This window comes from Onychomys torridus, chromosome 3, assembly GCF_903995425.1.
Source record: "Onychomys torridus chromosome 3, mOncTor1.1, whole genome shotgun sequence".
Lineage (NCBI taxonomy): Eukaryota > Metazoa > Chordata > Mammalia > Rodentia > Cricetidae > Onychomys > Onychomys torridus.
In genome coordinates, this window is record NC_050445.1 from 73,352,663 (window position 1) to 73,367,225 (window position 14,563).

General features: G+C 36.4%; 1 protein-coding gene across 1 annotated transcript in view; it reads left to right on the top strand.

The window, feature by feature from the left end:
- The window catches only part of Sema3a (semaphorin 3A), a 199,318-nt gene that overhangs the window by 39,101 nt on the left and 145,654 nt on the right, over positions 1 to 14,563 (top strand). Inside the window, exon 2 of the mRNA XM_036180344.1 lies at positions 13,629 to 13,786. Coding sequence (XP_036036237.1) covers positions 13,629 to 13,786 — 158 coding nt within the window. The remainder of the gene's footprint in view (positions 1 to 13,628; positions 13,787 to 14,563) is intronic.

The following is a 14,563-nucleotide window of genomic DNA, read 5'->3' on the forward strand; positions in this document are numbered from 1 at the left end:
ATACAAGAATTTACACATGCTCTAAAATGCATTTTAGAGACATTATATGGGTCTTGCTTTGGGAAGAAAACAGGCTTCCTTTTTTTTTTTTTTTAATTGTTATTTCATAGTCATAACATAGTTGTGGGGAAGAATTCTGAGGTCAATGATAAGCCTGCTGCAGGGTATAATAATTACATAAGGCACACAGTTGTCCCAGATGCTGAATCAGCTGCTTCTGGTGGTAATGTGCCCCTCTCTTTGATGTCTCAGGATGATCATGGTTTACCTGCCCTCCAGGTTGTTTGACTTCAAATCTGTTCATAGTCTCTACTTTTGCCGCAAGACCATTTTCAACTCCGTGAATCAGGGCTTCCACAGCAATATTGCTTACTGCTTCTTGACAGCTATTGGAGAACTCCAGAGCTTGAGCAAGCTTGGCTAAACCTTTTTTTAAATGCTGATTTACTAAATGATGTGAGTTATTCAGCTCATCAAAAACACAGCTATGGATGTTTAAACTACTATCTTGAGGTTTGTGAGGAGGAGACACGTCTCTGTTTGGAGTGTTTATAACTGGGAAAGGTTAGTTATTTGTTTGTGTTTGTTCCTTTGTTCACTTTTCTCTTTTTCTCAAATCTCTACTTTTCCCACTTTCTACAACTTTTTGACATTTACCAGTCATGACATTTACCCTAATAAGAAACAAATGTCTCTTTTAAATATGTTCTTTATAGAAAAACAGTAAAAAAATGTTTTAAATCTCAGCATTCTTATCAGAATGCATTGCCTATTATGGATATAGCAAAACACACCCTCAGAGCTTTGGAAATAGGAAGTACATAGATATTATTTTCAAAATCCTTTGATAATTTGAAGGGAGGCTTATAAATAAAATTAACAGGGCTCCCCAGAAATATATGTTTTTGTTTTACTTATCTAAATTCCTTTTCAATAATTTAATCTAAAATTTATTGACAACTGTAGTGTAGTAAAGAAATGAATTGCAGAGACTCTCTTACCGGTTAACAGGTAAAATTAATATGCACATGAAAGGAAAGAATGAAGGAATCAGATGTCTTAGTATTACATACTTGCTGGATCACAGTGGATGTCTCTGGTGTTTGCAAGGACTTCACAGAACTTAAACATTCATTGGACCCTGGACAGGAGGGCACATTTTCCCTCATTATCCTTCACCTTCAGAATAATGACAGGGCTTCCTTCTCAATAAGATCTAGGGTCTGCAGGGACTAAAAGAAGATCGTATTTCACTCTAAACAATGTTTATCATTTGTAACTCTAACATTGTTTTTAGTGTTTTGTTTTTGGAAGAAGACACAATCATACCTTTATGAAGTGTAGAAAGCAGTTCAATGAAAAGTCATCTAATCTTATTTTTTTTTCCCAAATCTTGAGGAAAAGGTAAATTGGGTTCTGAATTAGACCTTTGTCCTTATGGGAATAAATGTCTGTACATCCTTCACTGGTCTGTAGAATCTTCACTGACTGTTGTCCTGTCTAGCTCAGAGGTGTGCTTGATTTAATGGGTCCTAGGAGAGCTGAGGGTTTTTGCAAACTAGCTGGAATTTTAGCTTTATTCTGGGGATGTATGAGATGTCCTTAGGGGTCTTAAAACAAGCCTGGTTCACATTATATTTTTCAATCCAGGATGGCTCAAAATATCATCAAATTTTATAATATATGCACATCAGAAAGTGCTTTAAAAACAAAATAGTACAATTTAAATATGCATTATTTTCTACATGAGATAAAATCTTTATGCTGTTGTCCTGTGACATGAAAATAAATCTACAGTTGACCCTGTCAATGAATTTTTGACTAACATTCATATAAAGAGAACTAGATATAGGCTCATTTAAACTTCTGCACAATGTCAATGATACCATCTTCTTTCCCCCTAACTGTACTTGTACATATTGAAAGTTATTCTCCAAGCCTGGTGACCGGAGTTTGATCCCCTCAGTCCTCTAGTAAAAGGAAAGAATGGACTACCACAAATTATCCTCTGACCTACATACAGATATTGAACATACATGTGCCTACATGAATACACAAACACACACACACACACACACACACACACACACACACACACACACACACACACGTGTGGGGCGGGGAGAGAAAAAGAGAATAAGTAAACTATAATTTTATAAATTCAGTAAATTTATTCCCAGGTTTTATTATGACATTTGACTGACTTCAGTTGCTCAATAAATTGTGATAATGTCCTTTCAAAAACTGAAACACTGTTACAGAAAATGAATATAATGTGACAGCATGACTGGGCCATTATTATCACTGTTGAAAGTATCCTGAGCACACCCTTCCTTGGAGAGCTTTGCACTTCCTCTCGAGGACTTGGCTCACTCCTCTCTCATCTGCTTCCATCCTGTTGCTGAGACCTCAGATTCTGGGTGAGCAAGCACTCCTTATAATCAGAGCACTCATCCTAAAGTCAGTGGAAGGACATGACTAGCAACCCCATTGCAGTGATCTCAGCAGCCTCCTTCAAGGCAAGGTGATAGATAGAGCAAGCAAACACTGATTTTATGACTTGGTTACCTCATTACTTGATTTTCTTCTTCTTTTTTTTCTTTCTTCATTTTTTTCCAGAACCAGGGATTGAACATTGTGCATTCTAGGCAAATAATTTACCTATATTTACCTATGAGCTATATTTGCAACCCCTTGTTGATCTTTGAGATACACATTTCTGTGATTCCCTGAGTTTTCTGACTTGTCTCTAATAAAAAAAAAAGTAATGAACACTAAAGTGAATATGTTTCTTCAACATGATTGTTCCTTTTTAAAGATTTATTTTAATTAAATAGTGTTTTGTTGTTTGTTTGGTGTGTGTGTGTGTGTGTGTGTGTGTGTGTGTGTGTGTGTGTATGCAAGTACATATTAGTGCAGTGCCCTCATGGCCAGAGGTAACAGATCCCTCTTGAGCTGATTTAACAGGTGGTTGTGAGTTGCCCAACATGGGTGCTGAGAACTAAACCAGAGTCATTTAGAAGAGCAGTGTAAACTCGTAACCATGGAGCCATCTCTCCAGCCCAAATGTGGTTGCTTTTAAATGAAGTAATTTTTGTCAATGAATAAAAAAAGGCTTACATTATAGGGAAAATATGTGTTAGCAGAGAGCAATGAAAAAGCTAGATAAAACCTCCAATTTCTTTCTTCAATCAAAACTCAGCATTAGAACAATTTAAATTAGTTTGTTTTTTAAGACTGCTATTGGGTTGACTTATGCAGCAGACAAAGCATGAATCAATGACTTATCATTTAATTCTCCATATGTGAATTATTTCCAACAGTTTTACTACCAGAAAATATAAGATACCATTTGTAAATGTCAGAAAGCATGTTTTCTTTCAGCCATGTAAAATCTAGTTATTTGAAGACACACTGAAACAGATGCTGTGTTGCATGTAAATTATCGGTCAGGAGTTTCTGAAAAATTAGATTTTCCACTTCATTAGCAGGCAGGCACTCTCTCTGATGATGACACACAGTCACTGTGCATTGGAACCCAACACACCCTCGTGGTGCAGTAACTGAGAATAGACACATGTCTAAAAGGAGTGTCACAAGAATTGAGGGCAGGACAGGAATCCAAAGCAAGGTTTCCATCTCTCTTTCACTAACTGCTCGAAATGCACATGTACTCATTTGAACACGCAAACATGCAACATAGGAACACATTGTATATACATATCACAAATGTGAGTTTTTACCATAGACTTCAGCTTTACTTTTCAAAGAAAGACCAATCATCATCTCCCACAGAAAATAGCAACCGTTAGTAGTGGATAGAAACATTAACCACATTTGTCAACATCAAAATATTTAGTTAGCCTGTGTAATATTCCATTTAAAAAGTTTTATTCTTTAAACCATAAATGAAAATTAATAGTATGTTACTTATTTTAAGATATATTTAGTGTTCAATTTTTGTCAGTATGCTTGTACCAAAAAAAAAAATCAGTAAAAGAGATCAGATAGCAAAAAAATTCTTTCCTAAAATATTCCCCCAAATTCATTCACAAGATCATTGAACTTAAGGGCAGGAGATAACATGTTTATGCTTGACTTCTGAAGCTCTTAGAAACAGAGACACTTATGCTCTCTCTAAGTAGTCAGACTCCATTCAGTTAAAGATCCAGATCAAATTCTATGATTGTCTAATCAGCTGCTTCCTGTACTTATGATTCGGTTCTATGGTGCTGTGATAACCTTTCTTTCTAATGCATGCACCGCAACATTCAGGCAGCATACTGATTATACACAGTTCTTTCCCACTCTGTGCTTTACTGAGCATGATTGGACATCAGAGAAAAGAGTCATAAATTCATGCTAACTCACAAGCCCTTCATGGGAGAGAGAGAGAGAGAGAGAGAGAGAGAGCCTTTGATTGTCCCCTGAAGCACAAGAATGGGAAAATAAGCTAGGAGTGGGAGGAAGTAGCCCAGATTCTCAGAAGAGCAAAGTGGCCAGCAACTGGTGGGAATGCTTGAGAAGAGTCATAAAACATGGTAGCAAGGCACAACTACATACTATAATTTCTGTCAGCACCTAGGCCAAGGAGCTGGGTGTTGGTGCTGTGATTTGTTGTGTTTTAATAAAAATGATTATGTTTTTAAAATTAAGCTCAGGTTAATTTATCCACTGGTGACTTGAAGAGTATATTAAAGTTGTGAGAAACATTAGAGAATCGGTTAGGTTTCCACTGGTATACACCAATGTCTAGTCTCCCTGGCAAGAGAGGATTCTCCAGAACTTGTTCACTTCCAAATGACCAAATCATTTCACAAAGTGATTTCACAATCATTATGTGAAAAATAGCCACAATTTGCAAATAAGTAAGGCTTTTAAAAATTATGATTATGACTTTTGAAGTTAACATCTAATGAATGGGGAAACCTAGTCTATAGTGTAACACAAAATGCAGTCTTATTTCCTTTGTTCCAGATATTGATATTTTCTTTATGTATTTCAGCTTTTGTTGCATTTCAAAAAGTAAAATACACTCTACATAATACTTATTGAGATGTACACTTCTGTTGTGGGTTTGTTCTATGTCAGAGCAGTTTATAGGGGAAGACCTACAGAAGTAATGGAAAACAGCAGGTTTTAACTCTGACAGGAGAGTGAAAAGAAAAAGTGTGAATTGGTTACATACTCAGCTGAAGGTTCGGAGCACTCAGGTAAGGGCTTGAGAGATGATTTCCCTCTATAAGGGTAAGGATGGCAAAGACAGAGCATTTAGTCAATAAGGAGTATCCTAACCACTCTTGCATTTTTTTAATGTCAATAGGCATATGCACTATTGCTGAGTGAATAAAAGAATGGGTGTAGAAATTAACAGAACCTGAATTACACAGATAATACAACTCTGTAGGTAAAATTTTTAGCAACTAATATGGTTTCTATGTTCTTGGGCTTATGTTTATGTGAATGAAGTCGATTGTTTAAAAATTGCTCTTATCTACCAAGTGTGTGGCAAAAGCCTTTAATCCCAGCACTTGGGAGGCCAATGCAAGCATCTCTGAGTTTGAAGCCAGCCTGCTCTACTGAGTGAGTTCCAGGACACCCAGAGCTACACAGAGTAACCATGTCTTGAAAACCAAACAAACATAAAAGCAAACAATTAAAAATAAAGCAAAGGGTGCTGTTACTGTGGTGTCCAGAAACAGGCTTTATTTCTTACCCTCAGATATCTGGAAATATCCAATGACATCTCTTGAGACAAGTGACTGGGCACTGAGTGAGTGAGTCATACATACTTGCATTTGTGAATGTGTACAAGGTGCTATTCTCTTTTCGGGAAGATGATCTTACTCTAAGCAAATCTGCGGTCCATCTACTTCTTCCCTTTGGTGTAGGACTCGCTTTTTCCTGCATATGTCTCAGATGTCTTCCCCTTTTATGTAGCTCCACTGTTAATTATTTCTTCTGTAAAGTGAGAGTTTGCTGGAAGACAATATCTTTCAAGTCTGCATACTCAACTCTGTATTTATATTTTATAGGCATGTCTCCTTTCATTCCTATGTTCAAACTGAGGAGAAAGTGATAACACCTACCAATTGTATTAGCAACCTCAAGGATTAAAAAAAAACTTTGGCTGTATGTTCTCTGGGTCTGGAAGTTTGGCCAGTAGAGCTAACCCTGTTTCCTTTGCCTCTCGTCTTTCCTGTGCTCTTGGTCGTGCTTGAAGGAGCACTTCCCCCAATCTGACAATGACAGTGTAGCTGTTGAGGAGGACTTCCCATCCTGGCTGTTATTTAGACTTGGACACACTCTATAAGCTTCAGTCCTTTTAAAAATTTTTTTTTCCTGGGAAGCCTTGGTTCTTCATATTTGTTTCCCCAGACTTTGCCAATTGCATATCAGATATAATACTGTGAAACAGTCTGGCCTTCACTCTGTCTTCAATCTACTTACATATTAATTAGTATAAAAATTCATAGCTGGGCACATGCCTGTAATCCCAGCACTCAGGAGGCAGAGGTAGGTGGATCTCTGTGAGTTTGAGGCCAGCCTGGGCTACCAAGTGAGTTCCAGGAAAGGCACAAAGCTACACAGAGAATTTTTTTTTCTGTCTCTGGAAAAAAAATTCATACAATAAATACAATGTGTGTGCATGTGTGTGTGTGTGTCTGTATATAGGTGATGTGTGTATGACTAACATGACCTCTGACCTACATGGATTAGTCATAATTCCATGTCTGCCTTGGTAGCCTTAATCAACATATTTCATCTATGGGTATTTCACCAATAATATTATAGCCATAGAGATTCTGTGAGAATACTTACAAAGAAAATTTGTGGATGAAACATCTATGATTTGGTAACCTATTATTTACTAATTCTATACTATTTGGAATATATGGAGTTATATACTAATATTTCAAGATCTTATGGCAAAATATTTCAAGTTTCCTTTTATTTCACATTATCTCTTAATAATTTGATGTTCTGTTGCAGTTTCATCTTCTGGGTTTATTTTGTTTTCTTCTTGTGTTTTTGTCTCCCTGTGCATCCCATTCCCTTCCCATGAGATGCAAGGAACAAGGCAGGTTAGACATGCTGTTATCTTAGCCATCTTCCCCAGTAAAAGTCTCCGTGTTCTGGGGAAAGAGTCCTCTGGGCTCAGTGCATTTGTTGTATAAACCTAGAGAGGAAGTTCAGTCAGAAGAAAGCTACAATTATTCAAGGAAAATGTTATGGGGAGTTAAAGCACGACACTGACAATGTGTATGTAAGCAAGAGCAAACATGGGACAGATTACTGTGTTAAGGAAAACTGCAGTGATAGATTGCATCTGGGAATGATGAAGTGGCTCTGGTCTGTGTGGATCTCTGTGGGTGAGTGATACTTGCAACTGACTTAAAACATACAGAACGTTGGTGATGTCAACAATAGAAAGAACAAAAGAGTTCTTTTTAAGTCGTGCAGACTCTGAGTGTTTGTGCAACATCTAAACAGAGGTTTCTAGTAAGCCTTTGTTTGGCCTTGGAGGGTAATCTGCCTTTAGAAGGTATACATTTGAAGCACATTAAAATATTGCTCATGGTAAAACCCATCGTTGTAGATAAAATTGGCCACAGAGTTACTTTTGTGTAAAAAGAGCAAGCACAGGGCAAATACAGTAATATAAATATTTAAGAGGCTGTTAACTAAAGTGAGTGTTGTGATAGAGAGAGGAAAACAAACTTCCCCATCATTAGCTTTTAATATTCTCCCAAATGCACTACTAAAGACAGAGTAAAGGAACGGAGGGAGAGCCTGACCTCTAATGTCAGGTGGAAACAGATATGTTCACTCTCTCTCATACTTACTGTGTGATCTAGAATATTCCCAATAGGCTAGCTGAAGATAGTCCTTCACTGAGGAAAAATAGAAATTAGAATTCTGCCTTATGGTGTTGTAAGTTATGAATTAACATTTCTTTCAGTTGGATGAAGACATTAAGCCATCAGCAAATGCAAAGAAATATGCTGAGAGAGTTTGAAACAAATTATGCTAGGCAAAGATGATAAGGCTGCTGCTTCCAGATGCCATAGATCTTAGCATAGACAGATAAGGCAAGTTTGCTTCAGATTATGATATGTAAATATGCATGTTCTGATGCTTATTGTTATTAAAATTAGAAGACAGAGTTTTTAAAACATAGTCCAGTAATACTTAACAAATTTACAAGTTGAGAATATGTGCTTAGCACCAACAGCTAAAAATAAGATGTAGGTAACCAGTGTATTGGAGTAACCTATGCAATGGCCAGAAACAGCAGAAGTAGAGGCCATCCTCTACAAAGTTCCTGGTACAGCAGTGTTTGCCATCGGGGGCTGTGGAAAGGATCTGCCTGTTGGAAAGCTCTAAAACCTAATACTTAGTGATGTAAGAATCACTGATACTAATAGATACTAGTACTTACTTGGTTTTGTTTTCGCTAAGGGCATAGTAAAAAGTTGAAAGACAAAGCTAAAGAAGAAAAGCAGAAGGGAAATATCTATGGACCACTAAAATGTCGGATGTGAACTTATTTAACCTCACTGACGTTACAATATTTACAAATATCTAGAGGTGGTCATCATTTAGTCAAAATGTTTTGGCATCTTATAGACTCAGCCTTTGATGATTTTTAAAAGGCTTGTTTGTTGTAAGAAAAGGACAAAGTTTAAGTCATGGGAAAGTCCATGAGCCTAAAACTGTCAATGAATACAAGCAATTCATTTGAGTCCAGCAACTTGTGGGGTCCTGGGACCCTTCCTGCTATAAAACTTGGAGGGATGGAGCATAAGAAGGGAATAGAGGGAGGGGGAGAGGGTTGAGAATGAATTGGTTAGAAATGCAAAGGGAAAAACAAAACAAAACAAATCTTGTTTAGATGTGAAAGGACAGCAAACAGAGGTTTGGAATCCTACAAGGGGAAACTGAGTTCTGGACAATCTTGAATATTTGAATGCATATACACTTCCCCACATTTTTCAGAATTTGACCTGGTCACTGTGTGTAACTCTGTGTTAATACTAAATATAATCAGAATGAAACAGAAATTATACGATTTTATTATGAAAAGGTGAATCATTATATAAAAGTTTAAGATAAATTACTCATTTTGTATGACACATGTTAAAAAGTTGAAGAAAGGCAGTTTATAGTTATTTTTTAGTATCTTAAGTAATAGCTGATAATGAACATGTTTATGATTATTGTCTATTTTCTTCTCTTTTTTTCTTTCCTTTCCTTTCCTTTCCTTTCCTTTCCTTTCCTTTCCTTTCCTTTTCTTTTCCCCAAATGAATCTACAAAAAAGTCTGTGATAGATAAGGTAACAGGAAAGCAATTTGGGGCGCTTATAACCAGAAAATTAGGTAGAATGAACAGCCTGGGTTCTTCTGCCATGGGGATTGGAAGTATATTCTTTTGACAGATCGAGTATATCCTCTTATTTTGATCTGTGCAAGTTTAAATGTAAGTCTGTAGAATCTACAAGTTTTGAATTTCTAAAGGCTATTTTTAATACTTAAAAAGAAAATGTAATCAGGGTTGGGGATTTAGCTCAGTGGTAGAGTGCTTGCCTAGCAAGCACAAGGCCCTGGGTTCGATCCTCAGCTCAAGAAAAAAAAAAAAAAAGAAAAGAAAAGAAAGTGTAATCTATCCATAACTGATTACAATGCTGCTTAACATGATATAAATTGATTTTCCTACTAAGCCATCTGTAGCTTTATTCCTGTTGTCTACATTGTCTGAGTCAAAATGTTGATAACACTACTCACTAAGTGTGGACTCTATGGACTTATGACCAGTATGTTCTCCATCACAATATTTAACAAATAATTGAAAATGTATTTATTGTTTGCTGAAACTACAGAAAATGGAATACTTGCTTAAACTTACTTTTCAAATATAAGAAAAGGAATACTTCATTACAATCCTTTGATTGCTTCTCAATATGGCTGACACGTCATGAAGAAAGGGAAGTGATGTCTCACAGTGATCTTGACTTATGGCTCTAACTTAATTGCACTACAAAAGCTCTAGTCTACTCAGAGTCACTGTGGTCATACAAACATCATAGAAATGCATGTTGTTCTTAAAAATGCCATCTGTTGCTGTTGGATAGAGTGCAAGCACTGGGGAGATGTGAAAAGGTAGAAGAATGTTCAACAGCATCTCCCATTACAGAGGATTTGTTTTGGCTCCAACACTGCTTTACGTCACTGGTTTAAGTAACAGCAACCTGGATTTTGTGGGAGCAAATTCAGAGTTGAAAACATTCACCATCAACTGTGCTTGAGTATTGTTGGCATCTAAGAAAATCAAAATCACAAATTTAAACTAAGAAAACAGAATATTGAGAACTAAATTTGGGTGGGAGAAAGGTGTTTGATTTGAACTCAGGAAGTGGTATAAAAGTTCATGGTGATGACTGCATAAGTATTGGAGGATTTATTAAGGAAACTCCACATAGTTAAAAGGGAGGTTTATTTTGAGGAGTAACTTACAACAAGTAAAGGGATAAGTTACAGGGTCTGGGAGAGGTGAAGTGAAGTCCAGCAGTGTTCTCTGGAGAACTTTGCCTAGTCTACATCCAACATCCAGGATTACCAGGAACCAAGAATGCAGGCACATCTGGATCTCAGGTCTTAAGGGCTTCCATCTTGGACCCACCTCAGGGGCAGGCCATAGGTAGGCGTGACAGTTACCAGAAGCCCTCAATGGGGGTAGTACTTCCAGGTTAAAGCTGGAACAGCTACCTACTACACTTGAAGGCCATAAAAAGATCCTTTTTTCATTTGCATATCTTTGTCAAAGGCTTTTACTAGATTAGAATTAGGGGTAATGGTCTGATAGAAAAAATAAGTACATTTTAAAACAATGGAAAAGAACTTCTACCCAGGAATATTCTTTTTTAATGAACTGGATTCACAGGCACAGTTATAAATGTGTAGTTTGTTTCCAGGGTGATTTCATATATAAGCTACCAGAAGTTTTAACTGTCTATATGTAGAAATGCACAATTCTTGCCAAACTTATATTCAGCCAGTAACATAGTTTTCAGTTGGAAGGATCCTTTAATTGTTTAAAAAAATATACAAAGTCATGCTTGTTATTTAGAATTGATAATATAGAAGATAACAAAAATTATTCATTGTTCTTAAAATGAAGAATATACCAAGGCTACATATTTAATATCATATATCTGTTAAGCATTAGTATACAAAATGACATGCCTCTATTACTTATTCCTTCCCCATATAAAATTACCAATGTTAATGTTAGTACCTGACATAGTTTGAATATGGTACCCCAAAACCTTTTGTGTTGAAGACTTAGCCTGCAGGAGGAGGTGAAGCCACACATTGAGAAGTGAATAGACTATGGGGGCTTGGACCTAACCAGTGAACTAATTTATTGATGAATTCATAGTATGGTGGCATTATGTAAGGCATGGAAATAGGAGGCAGGGCCTGGCTGTAGAAAATATATCACTAAGGGAATACCTTTGAAGGGTATGTCTTGTCATTCCTTCTTTCTGATGCCCTTGGTTCCTAGCTACCAGGAGGTGAGCGGTTTTCCTCTGCTGTGCCCTTCATCCATGATGCCCCTTCTTTACCACAATCCTAAAAACAATGAAACCAATAGAACATGAATTGCAACCTGTACAACTGTTAGTCCAAATATAATCTCCTTTACATTGGTTTGCTTTGGCGTTTGTCACAGTGATGGGGTGTCTAATATAGAACTCTTGGTAAGACAGGTGAAAATATATAATTTTCAGTGTATTCCATGATCCCTAACTCCTTTTGTCTCAAAGATCAGCCATACTTATATTTAATATTTACTTGTACATATAGACAATCTTTAATTGAGTGCTTCTATGTAAATTACTGTTCTATCCTCATCTTCATAATAACTCTTGGGAGACATTGTTCATTCCACCTGATACGATACTGAGGCCCAAGGTGTAAAGAATTGATTATAGTGTGCTCTCTTAATTCAAAAGCACTCTGGTGAAGGTCCTTCTCTTATAACAGGAAAGCTCTCAAAACAATAGCAATGCTTTTTCTGTAATTTCTCATACTTGACACTTATAGCTCTCTTGTATATTTCCAATGTGTTTGTAATTAAAATCCATGTCTTAGTTGACCCTTCCATTGCTTAATGTTTCTTAAAATGGATTTAAGATGAGCTTGATGTTTTAAATTTGTTTAGCTACCTATAAATTTGGTCTCCCTGACAATCAGTATATTATAGTTTTTAAAATTAGAAAGAACAGTGAGGTAGATTGTAGGAGTAGATTCTTTTAAGGTATCATGTAGTTGTAGGAGTCACAGACAATGGCATCAAAGGGCAAATAATATATGAAGGTAGATCATGTTATCAAGCATTCCAGAAGACAAAGAGAGGTGCAATAGAGTCCCATAAGTGGAAACTGCTCTGGTCCAGTACTGTATACTTACTACCTACATACTAAAGAGCTTGACCATTATTCCTCTGATGAACTCATATATGTTATAAAAAGGTAAAGACATAGGTAATGCATGGCAATTTCTAACATACCTAGTTTTTCCTGTGAGTTGGGAGTTAAGGGAGAAGCAAGATTTGCTTTGCTGTATCTCTCTTAAGAAGAGACTGTGTTCAGTGGATTCACATAAAACTTATTAGTTGCATTGATTATGTACTGGAAGAACATGGAACATGAATTCAGAACCCATTTTGTAACACTGCAGTATTTTTATCCCACAGAGGTGTTGCAAAAGAGAGACAATGTATAAAAATGAATGAATGAATGTCTCCATATTTTAGCTACTAAATATTACGAACTGTTTGTGCAGTATAGACAATTAAATGGTCAAAGATATTAAAATGTTGCAGGTAAACAGTGGAAACCGTCTAGGAGGCTGAGTGAGACTTGCTTTAGAGCCCCTCTGGCTTGTTGACCTCAGTGTCACTATAGCTAATGACTGGAGCAGGTAAAACCACATGAACCATCACTCCATTAAGAAGCACATATACAGTGTTGATCATTCTACTGTGTAGAGGGTCAGGCTGATCCAGAACATTCCCTGAGGCCCTGATATATGGAATAGGAACTTCGTTCCCTGTCTAAAACCAGATACATGTTTAGCAAGGGAAATAATGTTCTGGGGCTGAGACCAAGGCCTTCAGCACTCAACTTGTGACTCAAGGTATACTATGTTACCTTTGTGCAACATTTCCTGATTAGCTTCTTGATGACTGAATCCCATTGCATGAAAATTTATGCGTATTGTATCTGTTTTTCCCTAGAAAGTATATATGCAATGCTGTACTCCTTAATGAAATTGATTGAAGTAAGGCATAGCTTGTACATAACCACTGATATTAAACTATTAAACTCTTCTTTATTTTTGATCGCTGAAGAATGACCGATTACTCTAATATACATATATAATGGGGTTTGTGGAGGGTGTATGTATGTACATACAATTGGTACCTGTGTATTTCTTAATGCCATGAATAGTAAACACTGACTGCCATCGCAGTAGAAGATGAGATTATCATGCCATCATGCCCCAAATAGCATCTGTTTGTGAAGGACCTTGCATTAATGCCTTGTTTCCTTGCCTTTCAGAAATGCTGGAATCCAACAATGTGATCACTTTCAATGGCTTGGCCAACAGCTCCAGTTATCACACTTTCCTTTTGGATGAGGAACGGAGTAGGCTGTACGTTGGAGCAAAGGATCATATATTTTCATTCAACTTGGTGAATATTAAAGATTATCAAAAGGTATCTTTATTCTAATGTATGTATATACTTCAATTATTTTTGAACACTGAAGTTTTTTATGACATTCTCCAGCTATATCAGGACAACTTACAGAACAATATTTTAAAAGGATGTTTTTTCCAAATATATATAAAGTGGATGATAACAATATGCTATTAGATGTAGTAAGCCACATATCAACAAGGAAGAAATAATAGCAATTTTGATGGCCATTGGTTAAAAAAATAAAAACAAACTTTAGCTTATTTTTCCTATAGAAAAAATTACCATAAAAACCTGAAATGTTAGAGAAACATATTATAACTGAGTTCATGGACTATGTATTCCTATGTGTATGTGTTTGTGTAAGTTTGCCCATCTTCCCATGGTACTAGCTAGCTGAGGATTCATCAAGTCTTTGTCACCAGAGTCATGTGATGGCCTTCCGGCATTTGTGCATGCTTTTATGCAAACACAGGCACTCTCAATCATTTGTATGTTTCTATGTTACATGATACAACAGAGATGAGTAATTGTGACAAATCATATGACCGATAATGTCTAAATATTTACAATCATTCTTTGTAAGTAAGAAGTTTATAAACCCTTATCTAAAACTGAGATTTCAGGGCATTGACACCAGATTTTTGCAAATTTGGTTATTTAGACTTAAGGAGGATGCTATTTTTAATAATATTCCTTTAGATTTCTGGCTCATTTCAATAATAAACTATATGAATTTTAAAACAAACAGATTGGCATGGTAGACATGTTTTGCTACATTTACATGCTTTAGCA